At 45.5% G+C, this 25,096-nt stretch overlaps 1 protein-coding gene across 1 annotated transcript in view; it reads left to right on the top strand.

The window, feature by feature from the left end:
* Window positions 1–25,096, top strand: part of PPP1R37 (protein phosphatase 1 regulatory subunit 37) — a 171,140-nt gene that overhangs the window by 58,632 nt on the left and 87,412 nt on the right. Inside the window, exons 3-4 of the mRNA XM_084612521.1 lie at window positions 11,162–11,207; window positions 17,903–18,003. Coding sequence (XP_084468647.1) covers window positions 11,162–11,207; window positions 17,903–18,003 — 147 coding nt within the window. The remainder of the gene's footprint in view (window positions 1–11,161; window positions 11,208–17,902; window positions 18,004–25,096) is intronic.

Raw genomic sequence — 25,096 nt, 5'->3', positions numbered from 1 at the left:
CTCCCCAGAAACTTACTCCTGTCCCCTGTGGCACTCACTGGCCCACTGATGGGAGGCGTGCTCCAGCAGGGCTGCCTGATGTGGTCTTCTCCTCAGCCGGCCCCACCCCCTTCCAGACCAGAGCAGCAGACTTTGAATTGTTTTTTTTGTTCAGCATACAGCTGGACTGCAGCTGTGTGCTAATTGGGCTGCAGACAGTCTATGGCTTGAGAAACAGTGGTTTAGGGCATCCTCCACAGGCTTCTCTCCCTATTGCTAGCGTAATAGTCTGCATGTTCAGCATAAGAGGAACAGTCTTTAAAAAGATTTCTTGTATCTTTTCTATTTCTGTGTTCAGCCTATTTGATTGAGGTGACTTAAAGATCCAGGGACTGTAGGGTTATGACTAACATACTACTTCTTTTTTCGAAATGCGTTCATTTGGTGTGTCGGATCATGATGACTTTCAGCGAACAAAACTGCATGTTGCTGGAACTGGAATACAGAATTGAAATTTCAAGAAGAACTTATCACCATAAATAAACTGTGAAACATATTTTTAAGTTTAATTACCATTGGCATTAAGCTTAGAAATACCAAATCAAACATCTTGTTGAATTACTGTTACAAATGACATCACAAATGTGTCTTAAAGAAAATACTGTGATGTAAACACGTTTCCAATCGGCATTAATAATAGTTAATCAAAATAACTGTCCTTTCTAAACTTCCTGGGTTCAATTTTTGTGAAATACAGAAACTATGTTCTTGTTAATTATTGCCTACATAAGTAGACTAAAAGTGTCAACCTACTAGCAGTAAATCAGCTAGACAAGAACTTGTTCATTCAGCCATCCCGTTACGTAATGGGACCAACACAAGATAAAATTAAAGATCCTGGACCTCCTTTTCAAGTCCTTAACAGCCAAGGGTACTGCTCTCTTAAGTGACCACTTGTCCCTACTGATAGGAATATTCTGGAGCAATGCAGAGAGGATATGTCTTCTCTTTTTTAGAGCACAATAGAAGACACATTGATTTACTCGCTTAGTAGAGGCAGCAACTAGTTGGCTGGCAAGCCGTCCTGCTCTGAACTTGTCCCCAAAGGGAATTAAACTCTATGGAGGTGCTGTTCTCCAATTATGGAGATTGCCCGCAGCATGATGCAGCATAATCCCCTTCTAGGATGATTCTGAGGCTAACTCTGATATTTGGTGTTTAGCGGTCAGCAGCCACAGCAATTTTGCTCAGGTTGTTTTTTGAGACAGTCCTCCCTTCCTGTGCAGCAGCAGGACTACTGCAGAAAGATCCACAGGTCCCAAAGAAGGAGGTCCTTTGGTTCTGGGGTTCAGCCAGCTGGCGCATGTCTTCTTCCTTCTTGTGCCCCCCCCACTCCCCGACACCCCCATGTTAGGGTCTAGCAAGCACCTGTTTTTAGTTGTGTGTCCAGGACAGTGATCCAGTGGTAACCTCTTTCACCAGCCCCCTTGTTTGGGGACAGACCGACTTGCTTTTACAGTGGTTGGGATTTGATTACAACAGACAACCTGATCTGACATGCTTCAGACCCAGTAATGTCGTACATTTCCTCTCCATCCCTCCACCCTGTCCCTCCTCAGGGACCCCTCTCATGAGAGACTACTTCTCAAGCAGATTCAGTCTCTACTGGCCTTGGGGCTGTGGAGGCGGTCCCCCTGCAGCATTGGGGACAGGGATTCTACTCCCAGTATTTCCTTATTCCCAAGCCCAAGGGAGGGATGAGACCTATCCTCCCCACCTCAACAAATACGTCAGATATGAGTTTCCGGATGGTTGCCCTGGCAACTATACTCCTTGCCTTAAATCAGTGACTGGTTCTCAGCCCTAGACCTTCAGGACATTTATTTTCATGTAGCAATTCTCCCAAGCCATAGGAGGTTTCTCTGGCTTGTTGTGGTGGGCCGACACTAGTAGTACATCATGCTGCCCTTCAGCCTGTCTTCTACCCCCCTGCTCTTTACCAAATGCATGGTAATGGCGAGTGACCGTGTATCTCAGGAAGAGGTAAATTCATATCTTTCTGGATGATTGCTTACTGAGTGGGCAAGTCGTCTGTTATGTCCAGTTCACTGTACACCCACTCAATCATCTGGGTCCCATCCTTAACAGTGGGAAATCAATATTGGTTCCATCTCAAAGAATTAAGTTTGTTGTGGACCTGGTAAACCAGAGGTGGGCAAACTACGGCTCGCGTGCCACATCCGGCCCGTGGGACTGTCCTGCCTGGCCCTTGAGCTCCTGGCTGGGGAGGCTAGCCCCCAGCCTGTTCCCCACTGTAGCCCCTCCCCTGCAGCCTTAGCTTGCTGCGCAGGTAGTGTGGCTGGCTCCGTCCAGGCAGCGGGGCTGCGAGCTCCTGCTGTTCTGAGTGGCATAGTAAGGGGGCGGGGGAAGAGTTGGATAAGGGGTAGGGGGTCCCATGGGGCAGTCGGGATGGGGAACAGGGGGGTTTGGATAGGGCGTGGGAGTCTGTCAGTGGGCAGGGGTGTGGATAGGGGTCAGGGGGGCAGTCAGGGGATAGGGAGCAGGGGAGTTGGATAGGGGGTGGGGTCCTGGGGTGGTGGTGGTTTGGGGTGGGGGGTCCTGGGAGGGGGCAGTCAGAAGACGAGGAGTGGGGGGTTGTTGGATGGGTCAGGGCTTCTGAGGAGGGCGGTCGGGGGTGGGAAGGGGTGAATAGGGGATGGTGGCCAGGCTGTTTGGGGGGCATAGCCTTCCCTACCTGGCCCTCTGTACAGTTTTGCACCCCAGTGTGGCCCTTGGGCCAAAAAGTTTGCCCACCCCTGTGATAGACTCTATGAATTCAAGGGCATTTCTACTGACTAAATGATTCCAGGCAGTTTGCCGCTTACTCTGGACATGCAGTCCCAATCCTCAACTGCAGTCTGAGTATGACTGAGGTTTGCTCAAGTTGCAGTGGGGGAGGTTTAGATTGGATATTAGGAAAAACTTTTTCACTAAGAGGGTGGTGAAACACTGGAATGAGTTACCTAGGGAGGTGGTAGAATCTCCTTCCTTAGAGGTTTTTAAGGTCAGGCTTGACAAAGCCCTGGCTGGGATGATTTAACTGGGAATTGGTCCTGCTTTGAGCAGGGGGTTGGACTAGATGACCTTCTGGGGTCCCTTCCAACCCTGATCTTCTATGATTCTATGCTAGGCCTTGGCTATGGCTTTGTGTCCACAGGTAGTCCAATATGCCATGCTGCACCTTAGTCTTCTTCAAATGTGACTGAAGTTGTCGATCTGTTGTCAGCACTGTCATCCCTTGGGCAGACTGGTCTGTCTTCCTCCACCAATCTTGGTAGTGGATGGTTCAGGTCAATGTGTGCCAGGGCATTCTCTTCACTCTCTCCACCAGCCAGAACAGTTGTCACTGATGCCTCCTTAATAAACTGGGGAGTGCTGGATTCGCTGAAGGTTCAAGGCCTGTGGTCGGAACAGGAAGCTTTTCTACATATCAATAGTCTGGAGCTTCATGGCATCTGCAGTGTTTGTCAGACCTTCCAAGATCACATTGGGGCTCAGTGGTTCTCATACTCACGACAGTACCATCACCATGTATTATGTGAACAGGCAGGGGGGAAGCTCACTCCAACATGCTTTGTCAGGAGGCCATCAAGAGTCTGCTAGTTTTGCATCAGGGAGTACATTGCCCTCAGGGCCAATCTCTTTTCTCGGATCCATATTCCCCAGACAGCTTACCTCAGCCGGAGCTTCTCTCAGAATCCCAAATGGTCTCTGGAGCCCAATGTCCTGCCATCTGTCTTTTCAGTCTGGGGCATTCTGACAATTCATCTGTTTGGCATGAGAACAAACAAGAAATGCAAGCTGACAGGGGTCTCAGGCCTGAGCTCCTGGACTGTTGCTTTGCACTTGAGCTGGGAACTGGTGTTCTTGTATGCCTTTCCTCCACTTCTGATCATCCCACAGGTCATTCTCAAGCTGAGATTGAACCATGCCAGGCTCGTTCTGATTGCTGCAGTATGGCCAAGAAAATGTTGGTTCTCTGATTGCCTCACATTATCATCTGGCCTCCCATATCCCTTCCCCCTCTTCTCCTGACTCAGCATCATGATGAGGTTTTGCATCCCTTACTCAGCTCCTGCATCTCTCAGTGTGGACGCTGCATGCATGGTTAGATGTGAAGGAGGTGGCACAGTGTTTGGAGGCAGTCCACCAGGTCTTGCTTAACAGTAGGAAGCCCTCCAACAGGGTTGTCTGTCTGGCCAAGTGGAATCCTTTGTCTATCGTCGTTAGCCTGGGGAGTTCAGCCAATGCAGGCTTGTATCCAAGACCTCTTGGACTGACTGTTACACCTTCAGTCATCTGGCCTTGCGCTTAGTTCACTGAGAGTCCACCTTGTTGCAATTTTGGCATTTCGTCCATCTATTTATGATAAGTCTGTGTCTTCAAACCCCATGGCAGTGTGCTGCTTGAAAGGAGTCCCTAATCTCCACCCACTAGTTAAAGAGCCAGTTCCTTTGTGGGACCTTAATACTGTTTTAGCAGTTCTTTTGGTACCTCCATTTGAGCCGCTGGCAACTTCCTCTTCGATGTCAGAAAACTGCCTTCCTTGTGGCGATAACATCTGCAAGGAGAGTTTGTTAGTTGAAGGCTTTGATGGTAGAGCAGGGGTGGGCAAACTTTTTTTCGCTCAAGGGCCACACTGGGGTGCAAAACTGTATGGAGGATAGGGAAGGCTATGCCCCCAAACAGCCTGGCCCCCACCCCTTATTCGCCCCCTCCCACTTCCCACCCCCTGAGTGCATCCCCCCCTCCCCCACCCCGGACCCCTATCCCCACCCCTGCCCACTGACAGGCCCCTCAGGACTCCCACGCCCTATCCAAACCCCCCTGCCCCCTGGGACCCCCTACCCCTTATCCAACTCTTCCCCCCCCACCCCCCTGCTGTCCCCTTACCATGCCTCTCAGAGCAGCAGGAGCTTGCAACCCTGCTGTCCAGACGGAGCTGCCTGCATGGCAAGCTAAGGCTGCAGGGGAGGGGCCAGGGGCTAACCTCCCTGGCGAGGAGCTCAAGGGCTGGGCAGGACGGTCCCGTGGACCAGATGTGGCCCAGGGGCCACAGTTTGCCCACCTCTGTGGTAGAGCCTCCTTACATGCAAATTTCCAAAGACACAGTGACCTTGTAGCTGCACCCTAATTTTTCACCAAAGGTGATTTCTCAATTTCATTTGAACCAAGTTTATATATCTAAGGATGTTCTTCCCTAAGCCACATTTAACCCCCGAGGAGCACCATCTCCATGCTTTGGATGTCAGGCAATGTCTAGCGTTTTTCTATTCCTTGCCATGTCTGATTCATATGCAGACCAAATGAAGGGTCAAGCGGTCTCTTCACAGATACATGAGATTATCCACTTGGAGACTGTCACTACAGCATATGAAGTAGCTCCAGGCTATGCCCACTCAAGGGCTATGAGCTCATTCCACAAAAGCTCAGGTGACGACAACAACAATTCTATATTGGACATTTGCAGGGCAGCCTCTTGGTCCTCAGTGGTTTGGAGAAGTATGCACAATGCCATTACAGCTGCATCCAGATCAGATGCAGACTTTGTGAAGGCAGTTCTTCTTTAAATAGACACCAAGCCCAACCTCGTGCGGGGACTACTTGTGAGTCACCTACACAGACTACAAAGCTACATCTACTCAAAGAAGAAAAAACTGTTACCTTCCTGTAACTATTCTTCGCGATGTGATGCAGATATGTATTCCATGACCTTTCTTCCATCTCCTCTGTATCAGAGTGTGTACTTCTGACCTTCAGTGTGAAGGAACTGAAGTGGGAGGTCAGGGCAGCGCTGCCCTTGTATGTCTGGGGACAAGAGAGCCTACAGCCATGGGGCATGAGAGCCACCACTACAGGTAGTGTTAGGCAGAGTTTTCCGGCTCTGGTGCATGGGACACACACCCACCTAGGATACACATCCGCATTGCATCTCAAAGAACAGTTGCAGGTAGGTAACCATTTTTTCCATACAGCTCTAGCAATTTTGCCTGCCTGTGAATTTATTTGTATGATGGTGGTGCATAGGGATTAACTGAGAAGGGAGCCCCATTGTACTAGGCACTATAAACATAAACTGTTCTTGGGGAAACTGTATTGTTTTATAATCTAAATGTTCAAAACAGATGAAAGGTGTCGGGTTTCCTCCCCACTCTGAACTCGAGGATACAGATGTGGGGACCTGCATGAAAACCCCCTAAGCTTTATTTCTACCAGCTTACGTTAATCTGCTTTGAAAACGCTTGTGTGCACATGACAACTGATGGTTTTCACTGACTTTGCATTTTTTGGAAACTCTGGAGTCCTCTTTCAAAATGAACTTACTTTGCCGCAAAGCGAGTGAGGCTACATCTGCACTATGCAGCTTTTAGCGACACGGCTGTGCCGGTACAGCCATGCTGCTAAAAAGCACACGGTGGAGGCACTGTTTGTCAGCAGGTGAGCGCTCTCCCGCTGACAAACTTCCACCCGCAACGAGTGCAGCGGCTTTAGCATTGTCAGCAGGAGAGCGCTCTCCCGCTGACAAAGTGCTGTTCGGACCAGCGCTTGTCATCGACAAAACTTTCATCTTTGGGGGGTGGGTGTGTGTGTGTGTGTGTGTGTGTGAACACCACCTCTGAATTACAAAAGTTTTGTCTTTCATTTGCCAGTATAGACAAAGCCTTAGTCTGATCTATTGTTTGAGTGCACCCAGTGCTACTGCAAACAGGTTTCACAGTCTCTCGGTGCCTGTCCCACGCTGCTTTGTAGTCGACTGTCGACCTGTCTGTTTACCTGTGCCCCCTCTCCTGCCCTGGGATCAAGTTGATTGGATGTCCCCTTCCTCGTTTATAAGGTGGCTGTTCATTCACTCCTGGATTCCAGTTTATCATGGTAGGTGTGCTTAATACTCCAGAAGCCCTGCAGCATGCCTCAAGCAGCCCTTGTCTCCGTGCTGAGACTGGATCTCAGTGCTATCTGGGGAGAAGCGTTGGTGCAGGTAGCTCTTGTTGCCAGCCACTTGGAAAAAGATCTGCTGGTGGGCATTGCGAGGCACGTGCTGGCGAGGGGCTATGACCAGAATGCCAGACAACACTGGATAAAGTGCAAACAGCTGAGGAGCACCTATGTTAAAATAAGGAACAACAGGAAGAAATGTGGCAGAGAACATTTTGAGGAGCTGGACATGCATAACTATATGACCACTTACCTCATCCAGGCAATGTGAGAAGCTTGCAGGTCATACCCTCCCCACCCCGGATGACCAGGAAGACTCATCGGCGCATGAGCAAGAGGAGGCCAGTGAAGAGATCTGAGAGAGCCAGCATCTGTTCAGAACTCAGGTACCTGCTGCCAGCCATTTAGAAGACTAACTGGATTCCTGCCCTGAAGCAACCAACCCTGATTCCCAGGCAGCAGCTGAGGAGGCTGATCCTGTGGATAGAACCATCGCATATGCAAGGTTTTTTAAAACATTTTTTTAAATTAACTTAAATAGTAGTTTTAATTTACTATTCTGCTGTATGGCAGTAATAGCTTCTGTTCCAAGTGCCTCATGGCCAAGTGCAAGGTCCGTCCCTCCCTCCATTGGCCCACACTGTCCTTTTGTGCCCCTCCCATACACTTTTCCAAAATTGCCCAGCTGGAATAGTCGCCATCAGCCACCGTCATGTGCTAAAGCCCTGGTTACCGACTGTTTTCAGGCACGTGCTATGGAAGGCACATGCCTGTGTACCTATTGACTTATGTTTCCCTTCCTTAGCATCCTGCCTGGTGAATGTGCCTTTCGCCCCGCCCTCAAACCTCATTCACTGTCACCAAAACAGTTTGCTGGCAGCATTGTGCGGCCTTGGCTTCCCATGCCAGAGTCAAATAAGGAAAACATTCTTTCTTTTGTGCAAAATACAGAAGTTTATTGCGACAGTGGTTACAGGAAGGGAAGTTTGGTTAGTGTTCTCACCGTACAGGAGATAGACATGGACATTGCATGCCCATAAGGCTACAAAGAGGACAGCTCCCTGTAATATGCATTTACAGGGCCATTCTGACAGACTGGTAACAGTGAATGTTTTAGGCAGTCATTGCAGAACCCTGTCTATTTTTCTTTGCACTATTAACATGTCTGCAGGGGAGATAAAGCAAGGCTGAGAAATTGCTCCACTTTTGCTCATAGATGAAGGAATAGCTACATGGCCAGTCCCACCAGTATTGCTCATGACTCCTGTAACATACTGGGGGGACTATCTTGTTGAATAACTTCACAGCATATCTTGCTGCTCTGCCCTTTGCCTTTTTTTATTAGGCCATTCTCTGCCTCCTAGTCACCTGGCTCCTTGTCACGTGATCCAGAGTCAGGACAGCCTCAAGGGTATTACTCTTCAGCTCATCCCCAGATTAACCCTGTTAACCCTTCCATGTAAAACACCATGTAAAACCTCTCCAAGGCACAGCCTGAACTGCATAATTCCCATCACCCCCATGCTCCGAGGCACAACAGCATATAGTGCATGGACAAAAGTCCAAAAGCACGCACCACTTACCATCTCCAAGGTTCCTCAATACTGGAAAGAATCTAAAGGAGGTAAAGCCAAGAAAGAATGTTAAGAACACCACAGCCTCTCTAGAATATGAATAACCATTTATCATTTTTTTAATACCTCCACAGCTGTACTGGCCAGACCCTCAAGGAGAGGGTCCTTAACAGCAACGGAATGGCGAGGAAACCTGAAAGGGAGAAAACAGAATTTGTGATGAAAAATTCATGGACATCCTACAGAGTCCTCCCACTACCCAAAAAATGAAGAAAACTGAGGACCAATGGAATATGACAAGGAGCTGTCCAGGGAGATCACTGCAGTGGCCAAGGACAGCGAGGCAGTTGCCAGGAAAAGCTTTGCCATGGCCAAAGATAATATGGAGGAAGATGCAGAGGCAACTCCTGGGGATAATGCAAAGCCAAAATGCCCTGCTGCAGCACATGTTACTGTTGGGGCACCAGGCAAGGCGGTGCTACAGACTAGCACCCAGCCATGTTTTGCAGCCCTTGGACAATACAGGCTACTGGGAACAACTCCTCCTCACGGCTGTACCCTTGCAACAGTGCACCCAGAGGTCATTCCCCTCCCAGACTCCAGCTCTTTTGAGCCCTCTATTGCCCCTGGTAACTTTGAGCCTGGGTACTCCACACCAGAAATCCCATGAACCAGAAGAAGCATAACCAAGACATACCTTCGCCTGTAACTTTAAGCCTCCTGGCTTTATGCCCTGCGCTGAACTGTTGTACTTTACTGTTTTGGTTTCCACTGCTGGTTTAATGAAACAGTTCTTCGTAGTTAGTTAATTTGTTTCACAATTAAAAGCATTTTTAAAATTTTTGTCTCAGTTGAAGGCTCATTTCTGTTTGTTACATAATAGATTATTCAATGAAAACCTATATAATTTCATTCACAAGCAGTCAACAGTTCATTTTACACAGCAAATAGTTGTTTGCATTAATTCTTAAGCTTGTAGGCAAAGACACAAGGTACAACAGGGATTGCCACATTGTTGCACTTCAACTGCCCATAAACAACACTGAACTGCACAAAAATCTCTCCCCTGCCTCAGTCCATGCATAGGTTAATAGCAGGATTCACAGCTGCACAATTTCAGGCCTGAGACTCCAAATAAGAACGATAGGCATCTGGATGCTGTTGCCCCGGCTGTTTGCATTCTGTATTGAATGCCTAGGTGGCTACACAAACCAGTGAGCCAGTCTCTGCACGTCAGCCTTCCACCTATCGCCAAGTTTTTCTCTCTAATTCTCACTAATACTGTGCAAAATGCAACTTGCAGTTATAATCTTTGGGATGTTTTTTTGTCTTACTTCCAAAGTATTTCACGAACAGTGCAATTTTACTTTCAGAAATAATAGGCACGAGTCCCATCAATGGCCCCAGTATGGCTTGGAGATCCCATATGTGCAAAACCATCAATAACTTCCTGAGCATTACCAAACTTTATAACTTGGTATTACAGTACCTCTCTGGCACTGCACACCTGCATGACAGTGGCTCCTACAGTCATTCTCTCTGCTCTGAATTGGTTGGCTATGGACCAGTGGCTTTCTGGGGTGGCCAGCTTCCAGGTGGCAATTGTGGCCTGCTTGCCCACAGGTATGGGGCACCACATGTTGGTACACTGCCACTGCAGCTCCAAGGCTAGTTCAGCACATATCTCCAAAAATGTTCTCCTCCACCCCCGATTCTGAATTCTCTCATCACTGCTGGTCATCCCAGGTCTGCAGGTCAGTCCTTTCCCATGAATCTGTGCTGGTTTCCTGAACCTAGAAACAGCACTGCAAGCTGTAAAGCAGCAGCTCCAGGAACTGGTCCTCTATCAATTGCTATCACTTCCTCTTCTTGCTCATCCATGTCCCAGCTCCACTGCTGCTGAAGATCCTCCTGCTGGTGGAGCTGCTGCTGCCGCCACGTCATCCGCTCAGTGGTGCAGCAAGCAAAGTCCCAAGCCGAAGTCATCTGGCTTCGAATGCTGAAATACAGTCCAAGTAGCCTTTGCGTATTTGAGGTTGCCAGCGTAGTGATACAGAGCGCCGTTGGGTCCATGCTGGCTTACAGCAATTTGAAAATGGCATTAGTTTGCCCATAAAGGATGTATGGGATGGATACAGATGAATCAGGGGATTTTTAAAAAACTTGAACTAGCCATCTTGCTATGTATCCCACAATGCACAGCAAGAAAAATCCCTGAATGCGTACCGCTCCGCAACAAAGCAAAGGAGCATAAGATCTGCTTTGAGAATGCTACGCCCTCAATTTGCAGCAAACTGCTGCTGTGTGTACACATGATGTGCCTTGACTGAGCGCACACTGTCCTGTGTGCATGATATTACTACAGCTCGCATAATGTGCATTACCTGACGCGCAGAAAAAAAGCTGCAGATGAAATCCCCTCATATAGACAATCCCTAAGAAATGCTGTGGGTATGTACAGGTTTCTAGTGAACTCACGGAAGGGTGCTGGGAGTAATGCCCTTCCCTCGTATTTGTGGGGGAGTGTTACCATACCTTCCACTTCTGTGTTATCCTAGAGGAGGGATTTGTCTTCTGCTGAGTATAATAATGTGCTACTATTTCTCTTACAGGAATTTAAAGATCTATCTCCCAGGATAGATTGCTTGGATCTAAAAGGTAAGCCTCTTTCTCATAACCCTAATGACTTAGCTTTTTAAAGGAAATTCTTCGAGCAGAAACTGTTGTACTCTGTTTGTACAGCTCCTATCTCAGTGGTGTCCTGATCCTGAATGGGGCACTTGCTGTGCTAATGCAGTACAAATAATGCTAATACTGAGGAAACAGGAAAAGTTAATTTTGTAGGGGGTTCTGCGTGAGAAATGTACCCATGTTCCAGCAATGCTGCAAAAATTGCTGTTGGGGTAGTTATCAGGCCATGGATATAGATAGGGCTTAGTTGACTTTACCACCCTCTTATGAAAGCCTGATTCATTACGTTTTCTCATATGGCCAGTAGGAACCCTTGCAATTCTATAATCTGACCACCTGCATAATGCAGGACATGGCACTTCTCCCACTGATTCCTCTATTGAGGTTAATATGTTGTGGTTGAACTAGAGCGTATCTTTCAGGCCATGTCTATGCTACAGCATTATAGCTGCTGTGAGGCAGTGCCATAGTGTAGATGCTTCCTACCCTGATGGAAGGAGGTTTTCCATCGATGTAATTAATCCACCTGTCTGAAAGGTGGTAGCTAGATCGACAGAAGAATTCTTCCATCAACCTTTGCATCTACACTGAACTAATTATGGCACTCGGGGCACGATACTTTTCACAACCATGAGTGAAGTAGCTAGTTCGATCTAATTTTTAAGTGTAGACCAAGCCTTGGAATGTTCTCTGATCTTGATACAAAGACTCCAAAGCTATGGAGAAGAGGGAGATACATGAAAAATAGGGGAGGCTGAGGCATTACTTAAGAAAAAACCTGGCCAAATAAGCATGTTTAACAGCTTCCATCGAGGACAGTTGTATGAATGAGCCTAGGCTTCTGCTTAAGGGGCTTTCTGGAACGTGTAGTATTACTCAACGGTTGCACTCTTTTTTGTCACTTATAGAATCATAGAATATCAGGGTTGGAAGGGACCCCAGAAGGTCATCTAGTCCAACCCCCTGCTCAAAGCAGGACCAATTCCCAGTTAAATCATCCCAGCCAGGGCTTTGTCAAGCCTGACCTTAAAAACCTCTAAGGAAGGAGATTCTACCACCTCCCTAGGTAACGCATTCCAGTGTTTCACCACCCTCTTAGTGAAAAAGTTTTTCCTAATATCCAATCTAAACCTCCCGCACTTCTGTAGACCAAACTAATATTCTCTCCCCCCCCCCCCCCACTCCAGGGCTTCTTGCATTCCTTCATTCCCCTCACAAGTTCCCTATGTTCCACCTTCCCATCCCCCTCTATTTCAGGGACTCCCTGCAACCCCCTTCCCCAGTTAACCTTTTTATTAATGGTGTCAAGTATCAGAGGGGTAGCTGTGTTAGTCTGTATCCACAAAAACAACGAGGAGTCTGGCACCTTAAAGACTAACAGATTTATTTGGGCATAAGCTTTCGTGGTTAAAAAAAACACTTTTTCAGATGCATGGAGTGAAAATTACAGATGCAGGCATAAATATACTGATACATGAAGAGAAGGGAGTTACCTTACAAGTGGAGAACCAATGCTGACAGGACCAGTTCAGTCAGGGTGCATGGCCCCACAGTATGCCAACATTTTTTTTGGCTGACTTAGAACAACACTTCCTCAGCTATCGTCCCCTAGTGCCCCTCCTCTACTTGCGCTACATTGATGACATCTTATCATATGGACCCATGGGAGGAGGCCCTTGAAGAATTCCACCTGGATTTCAACAATTTCCACACCACCATCAACCTCAGCCTGGGACCAGTCTACATAAGAGAGCCACTTCCTGGACGCTACAGTGCAAATAAGTTCTAGTCACATAAACACAAACCCCGTTGCCTACTCTGTCCCCATATCTACTCTAGTGACACCATCAGAGGGCCCAACCACATGAGCCACACCATCAGGGACTCATTCACTTACACATTTGCTAATGTGATATGTGCCAGCAATGCCCCTCTGCCACGTACGTTGGCCAAACCGGACAGTCTCTACGTAAAAGAATAAATAGACACAAATCAGACATCAGAAATGGTAATATACAAAAGCCAGAAGGAGAACACTTCAATCTCCGTGGATATTCAATAACACATTTAAAAGTAGCCATCCTTCAACAAAAAAGAACTTCAGAAACAGACTTCGAAAAGAAACTGCAGAGCTACAATTCATTTGCAAATTTAACACCACTAATTTGGGCTTGAATAGGGACTGGGAGTGGCTCGCTCTCTACAAAAGCAATTTTTCCTCTCTTGGTATTGACACCTCATCAGTTATTGGGAGTGGACCACATCCACCCTGGTTGAATTGGCCCTGTCAGCATTGGTTCTCCACTTGTAAGATAACTCCCTTCTCTTCATGTATTAGTATATTTATGCCTGCATCTGTAATTTTCACTCCAAGCATCTGAAGTAGTGGGTTTTTTACCCACAAAAACTTATGCCTAAATAAATCTGTTAGTCTTTAAGGTGCCACCGGACTCCTCGTTATTTTTATTAATGACCTGGAAGTCTGGCCTCCTGTGACACAGGCCATAGAATTTCCCCAAAATAATTCCTAGTGTGTGTCTTTTAGAAAAAATCCAATCTTGTTTTGAAAATTGCCAGTAATGGAGAATCCATCACAATGCTTAGTAAATAGTTTTAGTGGTTTAATTACTGCTGTTAAACAAAACAAAAAACTTATGTCTTATCTCTAGTCTGAATTTGTCTAGCTTTAACTTCCAGCCATTGCATCTTATTTTACCTTTGTCTACTAGATTGAAGAGTCATTATCAAATATTTTTCCCCTTTCAGGTACTTACAGGTTGTGATCAAATCACGCCCTAGCCTTTTCTTTGTTAAACTAAATAGATTCAGCTCCTTGAGCCTATCACTGTAAGGCAGGTTGTCCAATCCTTTAATCATTCTCATGTCTATTCTCTGAACCCTCTCCAATTTATCAACATTTTACTGGAATTGTGGACACTGTATTCCAGCAGTGATCACACTTGTGCCAAATCAAGACATTCTATTACGTCTCAACCCCTACTCGATATTCTCCTATCCCAGGATCCCATTAGCCTTTTTGGCCACAGCATCGCACTTGGAGCTGACTATCTGGGGAAGCAGTGACCCTGAAAAAGTTTAGGGAGTTGTGGTGGATAGTCTCCCCCCTCTTGTAAGAATGGGCTGCATTCTTTGTTCCTGCATATATAGCTTTACTTTTGGCCGTATTAAAATGTATGTTTGTGTGTTTGTGCTCATTTTACTAAGCGATAAAGATTGCTCAGTATTGGTGACCTGGAATGTTCCCTCTAATTTTTCCTATCCATGTGCGGAATTAATTTAATGTGCACCAATATGGAGATGTGTGGCTGGGATGGGACGACGGGGTTCAGAGTGTGGGAGGGGGCTAGGGGTGAGGGCTCTGGCTGGGGGTGCAGGCTCTGGGATGGGGCCCAGGATGAAGGGTTTGGGGCTAAGTCTGCCCTGGGGCTGTAGGGCAGACTCAGTGGAGTCTGACACCCCCCACCCCGCCCAGCCCTCTTTATCTGCAGCAGCAGCTGGGCCACAGGGGAGAGGCTTCTCACCCTGCACACCCCAGGCTCCCCCATCATCATCCCTCACCTCACTGCCCTGACCTACCTCTATTCCCCACCTTACCATACGGCCATCTTCCAGGCCCACCTGTGGCCCCTGAGTGCAGTGTGCATGCCAGTGCAGCTGTGCTAATTAAGTGCGTGGCCCTTGACAGCTTCCTGCAAGGCTACGCAGGTGCACTCCTTACAGCAGTGCTGGGCAAACTACGGCCTGCGGGACCATCCTGCCCGGCCGTTGAGCTCCCGGCTGGGGAGGCTAGCCCCCAGCCCCTCTCCTGCAGCTATATGGCCGCGTGGGCAGTGCTCTGGGCGGTGGAGCTGCGCGCTCCTGCAGGGCAGTGCGGCCGCGTGTCTGGCTCCGGCCGAGTGGCGCGGCTGCCAGACATGCTGCTCTAAGTGGCATGGTAAGGGGCCGGAGTGGAGGGTTGCTGTTTGTGCCGCTACACCGGGGCCAGAGAGGTTGGATAAGGGGCAGGGTATCCCGGGGTCCCGGGGGGCAGTTAGGGGACAGGGAGTGGAGGTTTGGATGTTGGAGGTTTGAGGGTGTTGGATAAGCATGGGAGTCCCGGGGGGCCTGTTGGCATGGCGGTGATGGGGGTCGGGGTAGTCCGGGGACAGGGAGCAGGGGGGTTGGATGGGGGTAGGGTCAGGATTGGGGGGGTCTCGGGAGGGGGCGGTCGGGACAAGGACTGGGGGCGTTGGATGGGTCAGGGGTTCTGGGGGGGGCAGTCAAGGGGCAGGAAGTGGGAGGGGTTGGATAGGGGGCGGGGGCCAGACTGTTTGGGGAGGCACAGCCTTCCCTACCCAGCCTTCCATACAGTTTTGCAACCCAATGTGGCCCTCGGGCAAAAAGTTTGCCCACCCCTGCCTTAGAGGGAACTTAGGTGACCAGCCCTCTTCATTATTTACCACTCCATCAGTCTTTGTATCATCTGCAAACTTTCAGAATTTTTTTTTTCCAGGTCATTGATAAAAATATTAAATATCATAGATCCAAGACCCCCGTGAGAGCCCACTAGAAACACTACAACCTAAAATTAATTAGAGCAGAAAGCTGGGTGCTCAGCAATTTTGAAAATCAGGCCATTTATTGCTGAGCTTAAATATGGATTTTGGAGCCTGGCTTCAGGCTCCTAGTTTTGAAAATCTTGGCCATATTTTTTAAATGTAATGGATTTTCTGATACCTTTTATGCTTATTCAGATTACGTGAATTACAATATTAACAGTTTTAGTTTTAGTTTTTCAGAACTGTGTGCTAGAGTTATTAGATACAAAATTAAAAATATGACTAGAAGAAGGTTGCATACAACTGAGAGGTACTGCATGTTGCATTTGTGTAGTTGATTCAGTTAAAAAGCAAAATGAAATAAAATGTCAAGCTCTAGTTCCCTACCTACTGATTAAAATTACCTGTGAATCTAAAGAATTGTAGACATTAGAGGTGGCAAAGATTCCATCTTTCCATTTTTGATTCCATCTCTGTCAGTGAAAGACTTGCTCTGTGAGATTATTTTCTAATGTTGAATCAATCTTTTTAGAGCATCCTAATGTGGCTTCTGTCACTTGATCTACTATGCTTTAGCTGAATACATGGGGCCATGCAAATCTGCTGATATCTACTTTATATCACAGACCATGTTTGCAGATCGGAAACAGATACACATTTTGTATCTGTGCAGGGCTCTCTGAATATATCTCCGTGGGTGTCATTAATATATAAGGCTATGATTTTGTTAGGGATATTTTTAGTAAAAGTCAGGGACAATCACGGGTAATAAACAAAAATTCAAAGCCCATGACCTGTCCCTGACTTTTACTAAAAAACATCCCTGACAAAATGGGGAGGGAGGAGGGTCCAGCATCCTGCCCCCTGCCTGCAGTGGTTGGGAGCTGTGGGGACCCTGTTGCCCACTGGCTGGTCAGCTGCGGGGGCGGAGGGGAGAGAGGGTTCCCTGGCAGTGGCTGGGCAGCTGTGGGAGGGTCCCCTCGCTGCCCACAGAGGATGGTCAGCTACAGAGCCCCCCCCAGTGTCACGGAGTCTCTCTGGAAGTCATGGATTCCATGACTTCAGTGATCTCCGTGACATAATTGTAGCCTTACTAATATACAATCTACATTTTCCATTCTTAATTTTATTAGATTACAGTGATAGGCCTCCAGAAGCACTGCCCTTTCTTGCTGTTTACACTTTCCCAATATTTATACAGTTTGGAGCTCGAAATTGCCAGTTGACCTGTCTAGCATACACGGCCTTCTTTGCTGCCACTTCCTCTTATCAGTCAGTATTAGAGTTAAAAATCAAGCTCTTGCATCAGAAAATTATTCCTGCTTTTTTAATAACATTTGTTTAAACTAACTGAAGACATTTGAGATGACCTAAGCTGCTCGTTGGCTTTCAGCCATTCCGATTGTTGCAGGAATCTCTAATGCTTGGTACAAATATTTCTAAATAATTCTGAATACTACGAGTGAACCTGTGAAAGTAGAAAATGTGTAAGGAACATTTGGACAATATGATTACAAAATAGTGAAATGAAAAGGCCAAGACTGGAGGCAAGTTAATCATGTATGTATTTTAGGGGCTGGTTCATTGTCTGTTTCAATTTATCTCCGCATATCTGTTCAGGTGAGGAATTCAAATGTGGAAAATATTTATTAAAGTCCAGGGCATTGGAGGGCTAGGTTGAGTCCCCTAGCTTCTTGGGCAGTCTTAGTTTTACACGCCCTGCTGGGTTAGGTCTGGAGCTTGTGGAAGAAGATGATGCTGATTCTGAATTCATAGTATTATAAAAATTAGCAGTGGAAAAAATCCTAATGGGTTATCTAGTCCATCTGCTTGGAAACCAGTCCAAGATAATTTTTTTTGTGTGGGGGGATTTAAATGTTTAACTTTGCAAATAATAAACGTTGTCTGCAAGAGCAGGAAGTAGCTTACCCCAACTGAAGGAAAAACAAGATCCATCTCTCCTTGCATTGCCTTGTTTTCTGTCCCAATGCCTAGGGTTCTAGAACTCACAGAAATGTATTTCTCTTAATACTGTGCATATTTATGTACAAACAAAACACTTAACACTGGGTCTTCTGAGTTCACTCTGTTCTTTTCCCCCAGGAGAAAAACTTGACTATAAGGCCTGTGAGGCACTGGAAGAGATTTTCAAAAGGGTCCAGTTCAAAATGGTTGACTTGGAGCAAACGAACCTGGACGAAGATGTAAGTTTCATTTAATGCTATGTAATTTACCGTGGCTTTTTTTTGTTTCAAGATTAACAAAAATCCTGTAATTTTCTCTGCCTGGTACGGTTTTGTGTTCTGTTCTGAGCTTTTTCTTCATGCACTGAGGTTAGTGAGCGCTTAAAGGGATGTGCTCCAAATCTGACCTATATTTGCCATTGCTATTACCCTCTCCATTCATAAGGACACTTTATTTTATGTCTTCGTTTGCATTTTTGCTATTTCAGAAAGTAATAAATAGAATGAACCCTCGATATCCAGGTTCCAAATTGCCATAATTCAAATGGACCTGGAAGTCTCTTAAATAAACTTGTTTAAAAATCCATCTGAGGAATAACCTTTCTCATGTTTTATGTAATGTTAACTGGAATGTTTTTTCCCTGCCGGACCTGGGTTCAGGCTTTATATTCTGAACTTCCTGTGCTATGCTAATCTGCACAGTGTATTCTTTATGTTGTGTAGGTGTGTTGTAGCAATGCCATTGGCTCTAAAGTAACCCCAAAGGCCTGAAAACAGGTCCCAACAAGTAAGTGAAGAAGGAACTGCTATTTTACACAGTTTTGGTGCAGTGAACCCAGTGTGCTACATTAATGGCTTGGTATTTAAAACTGTGTTTATTTTAAGTAACTTATTTCACCATTAGCCCATTTCCTTAACTCTGTTAAATAATAAAGAATGAAAATTGTAAGCACCAGATGCCTGCTCGTTATCCATCTGCTTCTGGGTCCCCTCCTGTCCCTGAGTGCTCTCTGACCTTTTCTTCTTCCTCTATGTAGCTGGTTCCAAAATGTCCTGCCTCACATCAGGTGAGAGGCAGATGAAATCTCCACCCTCTCAAACTCATTACTTCCAGAGGTAGAACTGTTTATCTTCCTTCTCTACCTCTCAATCCTTCTCTTCTTTTTTCTGTTACCATTGGTGTACAGTCTCCCAAATTCTCCCCTCCCCCCATTGCTAAACTATTGTCAATGCCTTGGTTGTTTCTTCCTGATCGCTGCACTCTTCCCTCTGACCTCAGCTCCCTGCTGCCCATTTTCCCCCTCTAGTGGTGGTGTTTTGGATAAACTGAAGTCCTGTTCTGCTGCTATTCTAGACAGATCACTGGCTTCATCTTACCCCAATCAAGCTCCTTCTTATTCCCTTTACCTCTGTCTGTATCTCTGCTATTATTTCCTCCTAGTCCCACACTGATAGGTAATCCCTGCATGCCCACCTGACCCTGACTTCTGACTCCATGACCTGTTTTTAGGACTGTCAGGCGATTTAAAAAAAATTGTGATTAATTGCAAGCCATTAATCGCAAATGATTAAAAAATAATAGAATACCATTTATTTAAATATTTTTGGATGTTTTCTACATTTTCATATATATTGATTTCAGTTACAACACAGAATACAAAGTGTACAGTGCTCACTTTATATTTATTTTTGATTACAAATATTTGCACTGTAGAAAACAAAAGAAATATATTATTTCGATTCACCTAATACAAGTACTGTAGTGCAGTCTCTTTATTGTGAAAGTTGAACTTAAAAATGTAGAATTATGTACAAAAAAAAACTGCATTAAAAAATAAAACAATGTATAACTTTAGAGCCTACAAGTCCACTCGGTCCTACTTTAGCCAATCGCTCAGACAAACCAGTTTGATTACATTTGCAGGAGATAATGCTGCCCGCTTTTTGTTTACCACATCACCTGAAAGTGAGAAGAGATGTTCGCATGGCACTGTTGTCACTGGCGTCACAAGATAGTTACGTGCCAGATGCACTAAAGATTCATATGTCCCTTCATGCTTCAGCCACCATTCCAGAGGATGTGTGTCCATGCTGATGATGGGTTCTGCTCGATAACGATTCAAAGCAGAGCGGACCGATGCATGTTCATTTTCATCATCTGAGTCAGATGCCACCAGCAGAAGGTTGATTCTTTTTTGGTGGTTCGGGTTCTGTAGTTTCCACATTGGAGTGTTGCTTTTTTAAGACTTCTGAAAGCATGCTCCACAACTTGTCCCTCTCAGATTTTTGGAAGGCACTTCAGATTCTTAAACCTTGGGTTGAGTGCTGTAGCTATTTTTTTGAAATCTCACATTGGTACCTTCTTTGCGTTTTGTCAAATTTTCAGTGCCAGTGTTTGTAAATCAAACATGTCCTGAGTCGTCATCTGAGACTGCTCTAACATTAAATATATGGCAGAATGCGGGTAAAACAGAACAGGATACATACAATTCTCCCCAAAGAGTTCAGTCACAAATTTAATTAACGCCCTATTTTTTTGACTAAAATCATCCTCATGGAAGTATGTCCTCCAGAATGGTGGCTAAAGCATGAAGGGGCATACGAATGTTTAGCATATCTGGCACGTAAATATCTTGCAATGCCGGCTACAAAAGTGCCATACAAATGCCTGTTCTCACTTTCAGGTGACATTGTAAATAAGAAGCAGGCAGCAGTATCTCCTATAAATGTAAACAAACTTGTTTTCTTAACAATTGGCTGAACAAGAAGTAGGACTGAGTGGACTTTCAGCTCTAAAGTTTTACATTTTGTTTTTTGAGTGCAGTTATGTAACAAATAAAATCTACATTTGTAAGTTACGCTTTCACAATAACAGGTTTCAGAGTAACAGCCGTGTTAGTCTGTATTCGCAAAAAGAAAAGGAGTACTTGTGGCACCTTCGAGACTAACCAATTTATTTGAGCATGAGCTTTCGTGAGCTACAGCTCACTTCATCGGATGCATACCGTGGAAACTGCAGCAGACTTTATATACACACAGAGAATATGAAACAATACCTCCTCCCACCCCACTGTCCTGCTGGTAATAGCTTATCTAAAGTGATCATCAGGTTGGGCCATTTCCAGCACAAATCCAGGTTTTCTCACCCTCCACCCCCCCCCCCCCCCCCACAAATTCACTCTCTTGCTGGTGATAGCCCATCCAAAGTGACAACTCTTTACACAATGTGCATGATAATCAAGTTGGGCCATTTCCTGCACAAATCCAGGTTCTCACCCCCTCACCTCCCTCCCAAAAACCACACACACAAACTCACTATCCTGCTGGCAATAGCTCATCCAAAGTGACCATTCTCCCTACAATGTGCATGATAATCAAGGTGGGCCATTTTCAGCACAAATCCAGGTTTTCTCACACCCCCCCCCCACTCTTTCACAATAGAGATTGCACTACAGTACTTGGATGAGTGAATTGAAAAATACTATTTTGTTTATCAATTTTACAGTGCAAATATTTGTAATAAAAACTAATATAAAGTGAGTACTGTACACTTTACATTCTGTGTTGTAATATAAATCAATATATTTGAAAATGTAGAAAAACATCCAAAATATTTAATAAATTTCAGTTGGTATTCTATTTAACAGTGTGTTTAATCACGATTAATTTTTTAAATCAAGTTGATTGCGTCAGTTAACTGCGATTAATCGACAGCCCTACTTGTTTTGGTATGTTTTCTTTCTGCTGGATTGGAAGCTCTTGAGGGGGGCGTCTGGCACTATATGTTGTACGGTTCCTTGAACATTAGGAGCTATTCAGAAATGCTTAGCAATAATAATAATAAATTAATACTAGACTTCCTAATCACACTTGACGAGAGATGAGGTAAAAATGGTAAAGTTAAACGGTAAAGAACTGTGAAGGTCTAGGCCTACAATTCATTATCCCAAAGAACTCTGTTGTCCTTTTAAGGGAATAATTAAAAAGTGTTGCATGGCTTCAAAGCTATTGTGGGTACCTTTGGTGAAAAGGTAATTCTGGATGTCCTTACTGCATATATGGCTTTTCTTGTAAATCAGGTTTTCGCTCCTGCCAGTTATGTTGCAGCCAGAACAGCTGCAGAAAAGAGAGCACTGTTCCCTTAACTATGCACATGTTGCTGAGGATAGGTAAGGGCTGGTATTTTGAGATTCTCAGATTTAAGATTTATAGTACTTTTCACACTTGCAGCACTTATATATATGTATTTTTTTTAAAAAAGGTAATCTCCAAGGAGGAGTCAGACTTTTCTTACAGTCTATGAAAATACCACATAATTTTAAGGCCAGAGGGACCACTGATGACTTGTATAACACAGGTCACAGAACTTCCCTTAATGAATTCGTTTGAACTGAAGCAGATCTCTTAGAAAATGTATCCAATTTTTACTTAAAAATTTCCAGTGATGGAGAATCCACCACAATCCTTGGTAAACTGGTCAGTGGTTTGTTGTCCTCACAATTAAAAACTTGTGCCGGATTTCCAGCCTGAATTTGTCCTGCTTTAATTTCCAGGCATTGGATCTTGTTATAACTTTGTCTTCTATATTTAAGATCCCATTATCAAATTTTTGTTACCTTTGTAGGTACTTGTAAACTTTGATCAAGTCACATTTCTGCAGGAGTTCTCTATTCCATTTGGTTGGCTATGTTGCAAGCAGATGTCATAATAAGACTAAAGGAGGATCATGAACAATATTTATTAGCTTATTAAGTAGCTGTTGCTGCATCTGCTACTGCACTGAGTTTTCTAGAAATCCCACTGGTCCTTTCCAGCTGTGATTATTTATTTGATTTTTAATATATATATATATAAAAACTTTGGCTAAATATCAGGAAACTATTGTCTGACAGTTAGAACTGGTAGCCTTGTTGCATGTGACATTTAAAACTAGACTGGATAAAGAGAAGAAGTCCTGTAGGGAATAATCCTGCCCCAATTCTGGGCATGAACTAGATGGGACCAGTAGTTGGCTGACCTTCAGTTTGGGCAATCTTACTGTTCCTGGCAGGAGTTCAGCTCACTCCCAGGGTCTTTTCAGAGTCCAGTGTACAGTCCCCTTGCCTCCTAGCTTCTGGCAGCGCCTCCCAGGACCGACTGCAGGTCTCTATCTGGAAGCAGCCCTCCAGAGCCTTTGCTCATACTGAGCTTGTGGTGTCAATCTCCCCCAAACAGGGGAGATTGAAGGAAAAGGTTAGTGACTGGAGTCCCAGGGGAGGCAGTTGAGGTTACTCAATTAGGGTGAACTGCAAAGAATAGGGCAGACGCTTCCCAAAGCTGTTGGATATTGTGATACAGTAACTCCTCGCTTAACGTTGTAGTTATGTTCCTGAAAAATGCTACTTTAAGCGAAACCATGTTAAGCTAATCCAGTTTCCCCATAAGAATGAATGTAAATAGTGGGGGGGTTAGGCTCCAGGGAAATTTTTTTCGCCAGACAAAAGACATTATACATATATACACAGTATAGGTTTTAAACAAACAATTTACTGCTGTACACAGCAATGATGATTGTGAAGCTTGATTGAGGTCTTGGAATCGGAGGGTAGGATATTTTTCAGGGAATGCTTTGCTGCTGAATGATGATCTAGCATTCAGCTGAGCCCTCAAGGGTTAACAGGTTGTTCATGTTTCAGAGTAACAGCCGTGTTAGTCTGTCTTCGCAAAAAGAAAAGGAGGACTTGTGGCACCTTAGAGACTAACCAATTTATTTGAGCTGTAGCTCACAAAAGCTCATGCTCTAATAAATTGGTTAGTCTCTAAGGTGCCACAAGTCCTCCTTTTCTTTTTGCGAATACAGACTAACACGGCTGTTACTCTGAAACCTCTCCCTACAATGTGCATGATAATCAAGGTGGGCCATTTCCAGCACAAATCCAGGTTCTCTCACCCCCCACCCCCACCCCCATACACACACAAACTCACTCTCCTGCTGGTAATAGCTTATCTAAAGTGATCATCAAGTTGGGCCATTTCCAGCACAAATCCAGGTTTTCTCACCCTCCGCCTCCCCCCTCCTCCCCCCCCCCCCAAACTCACTCTCCTGCTGGCAAAAAGAAAAGGAGTACTTGTGGCACCTTAGAGACTAACCAATTTATTAGAGCATCATGCAGTTGATAGATTTCCACTCCATACGGCTAAATGCAGTGCCTTGCATAATGACAGGTTTCAGAGTAACAGCCGTGTTAGTCTGTATTAATAGCCCATCCAAAGTGACCACTCTCTTCACAATGTTATTCATGTAGCCTCCACTCTACAAGGCGGCAGGAATGGAGGGAGGAGACAAAATAGACTCATGGCAGTGGCTGCAAACATTCCCTGCAGAAACTGAATGTGGTGTTGAACCCACGCTATCCCACTAGAACGCACCACTCCCTCCACTTTCCAAAGTGTGAATGTGAGAGAGAGAGCGCCATGCGCCTTGCCCCCTTAACTACGCTGATCCCACTCTAAGTACACTGCCTTCTTAAGCAGATCAGTAAGTTGAGACAGCAGCTGCTGCCAGCAAGCTCCCTCCATTCTGAGCCCTGTCTCCTGTCATGTTCCTCCCTGCTCTGTGGAGATGGGGTACAGGAGCAGGGAGTGGGGAACACCCTGACATCAGCACCCCTCTTCTTCTCCTCCCCCTGCACAGCAAGCAGGAGGCTCCCAGGAGCAGCTCCAAGTCAGAGCGCAGGAGCAGCACACGACAGTGGGAGGAGGGTCACCTGAGCTGCCTGGCAATTAGTAACCTGCTGGGGGGCTGCTGGCCTACCCTGGTTCCAAGGCGCCCTCTTCCCGCCCCCCCCCCCCCAGCTTGCTCCAATGTGCTTCTCTTTCTGCAAGCAGTGGACAAAGCAGGCGGCTGCCAAACGACTAAGGGAGCATTGCGCAACTTTAAATGCGCGTGTGCTCTAATAGATCAGCAACAAAACAACGTTAACTGGGATGAAATTAAGTGAGGAGTTACTGTACTTAGATTTACAAAGCCAGCACAAAATAGCTTCTATAATATCTCACTGAAACCAACAACCCAGTTCCCTTAAAGTAACCCAGCCTCAGGCCTCCACCTAGACACCCAAGTCAAATATGATGAGGATTACTGAAAATCTTCATCATATAAAAAAGTTCTGCCAATCCTAAAGGATCACACATTACCTCCCAGGTTAATGAATATGCCAGATCTTACCCAAATACACGCTTACAGCCAATTCTTATCAACTAAACTAAAATTTATTAAAAAAGAAAAGCAAGAGACTTGGTTAAAAGATCAGTTTACATACAGACATGAGTTCAATTCTTGAGTTTCAGATTC

Source organism: Lepidochelys olivacea (assembly GCF_965140295.1).
Source record: "Lepidochelys olivacea isolate rLepOli2 genome assembly, chromosome: 23".
Lineage (NCBI taxonomy): Eukaryota > Metazoa > Chordata > Testudines > Cheloniidae > Lepidochelys > Lepidochelys olivacea.
Note: the sequence above shows the minus strand (reverse complement) of the source record. Positions and strands in the feature narration are given on the sequence as shown.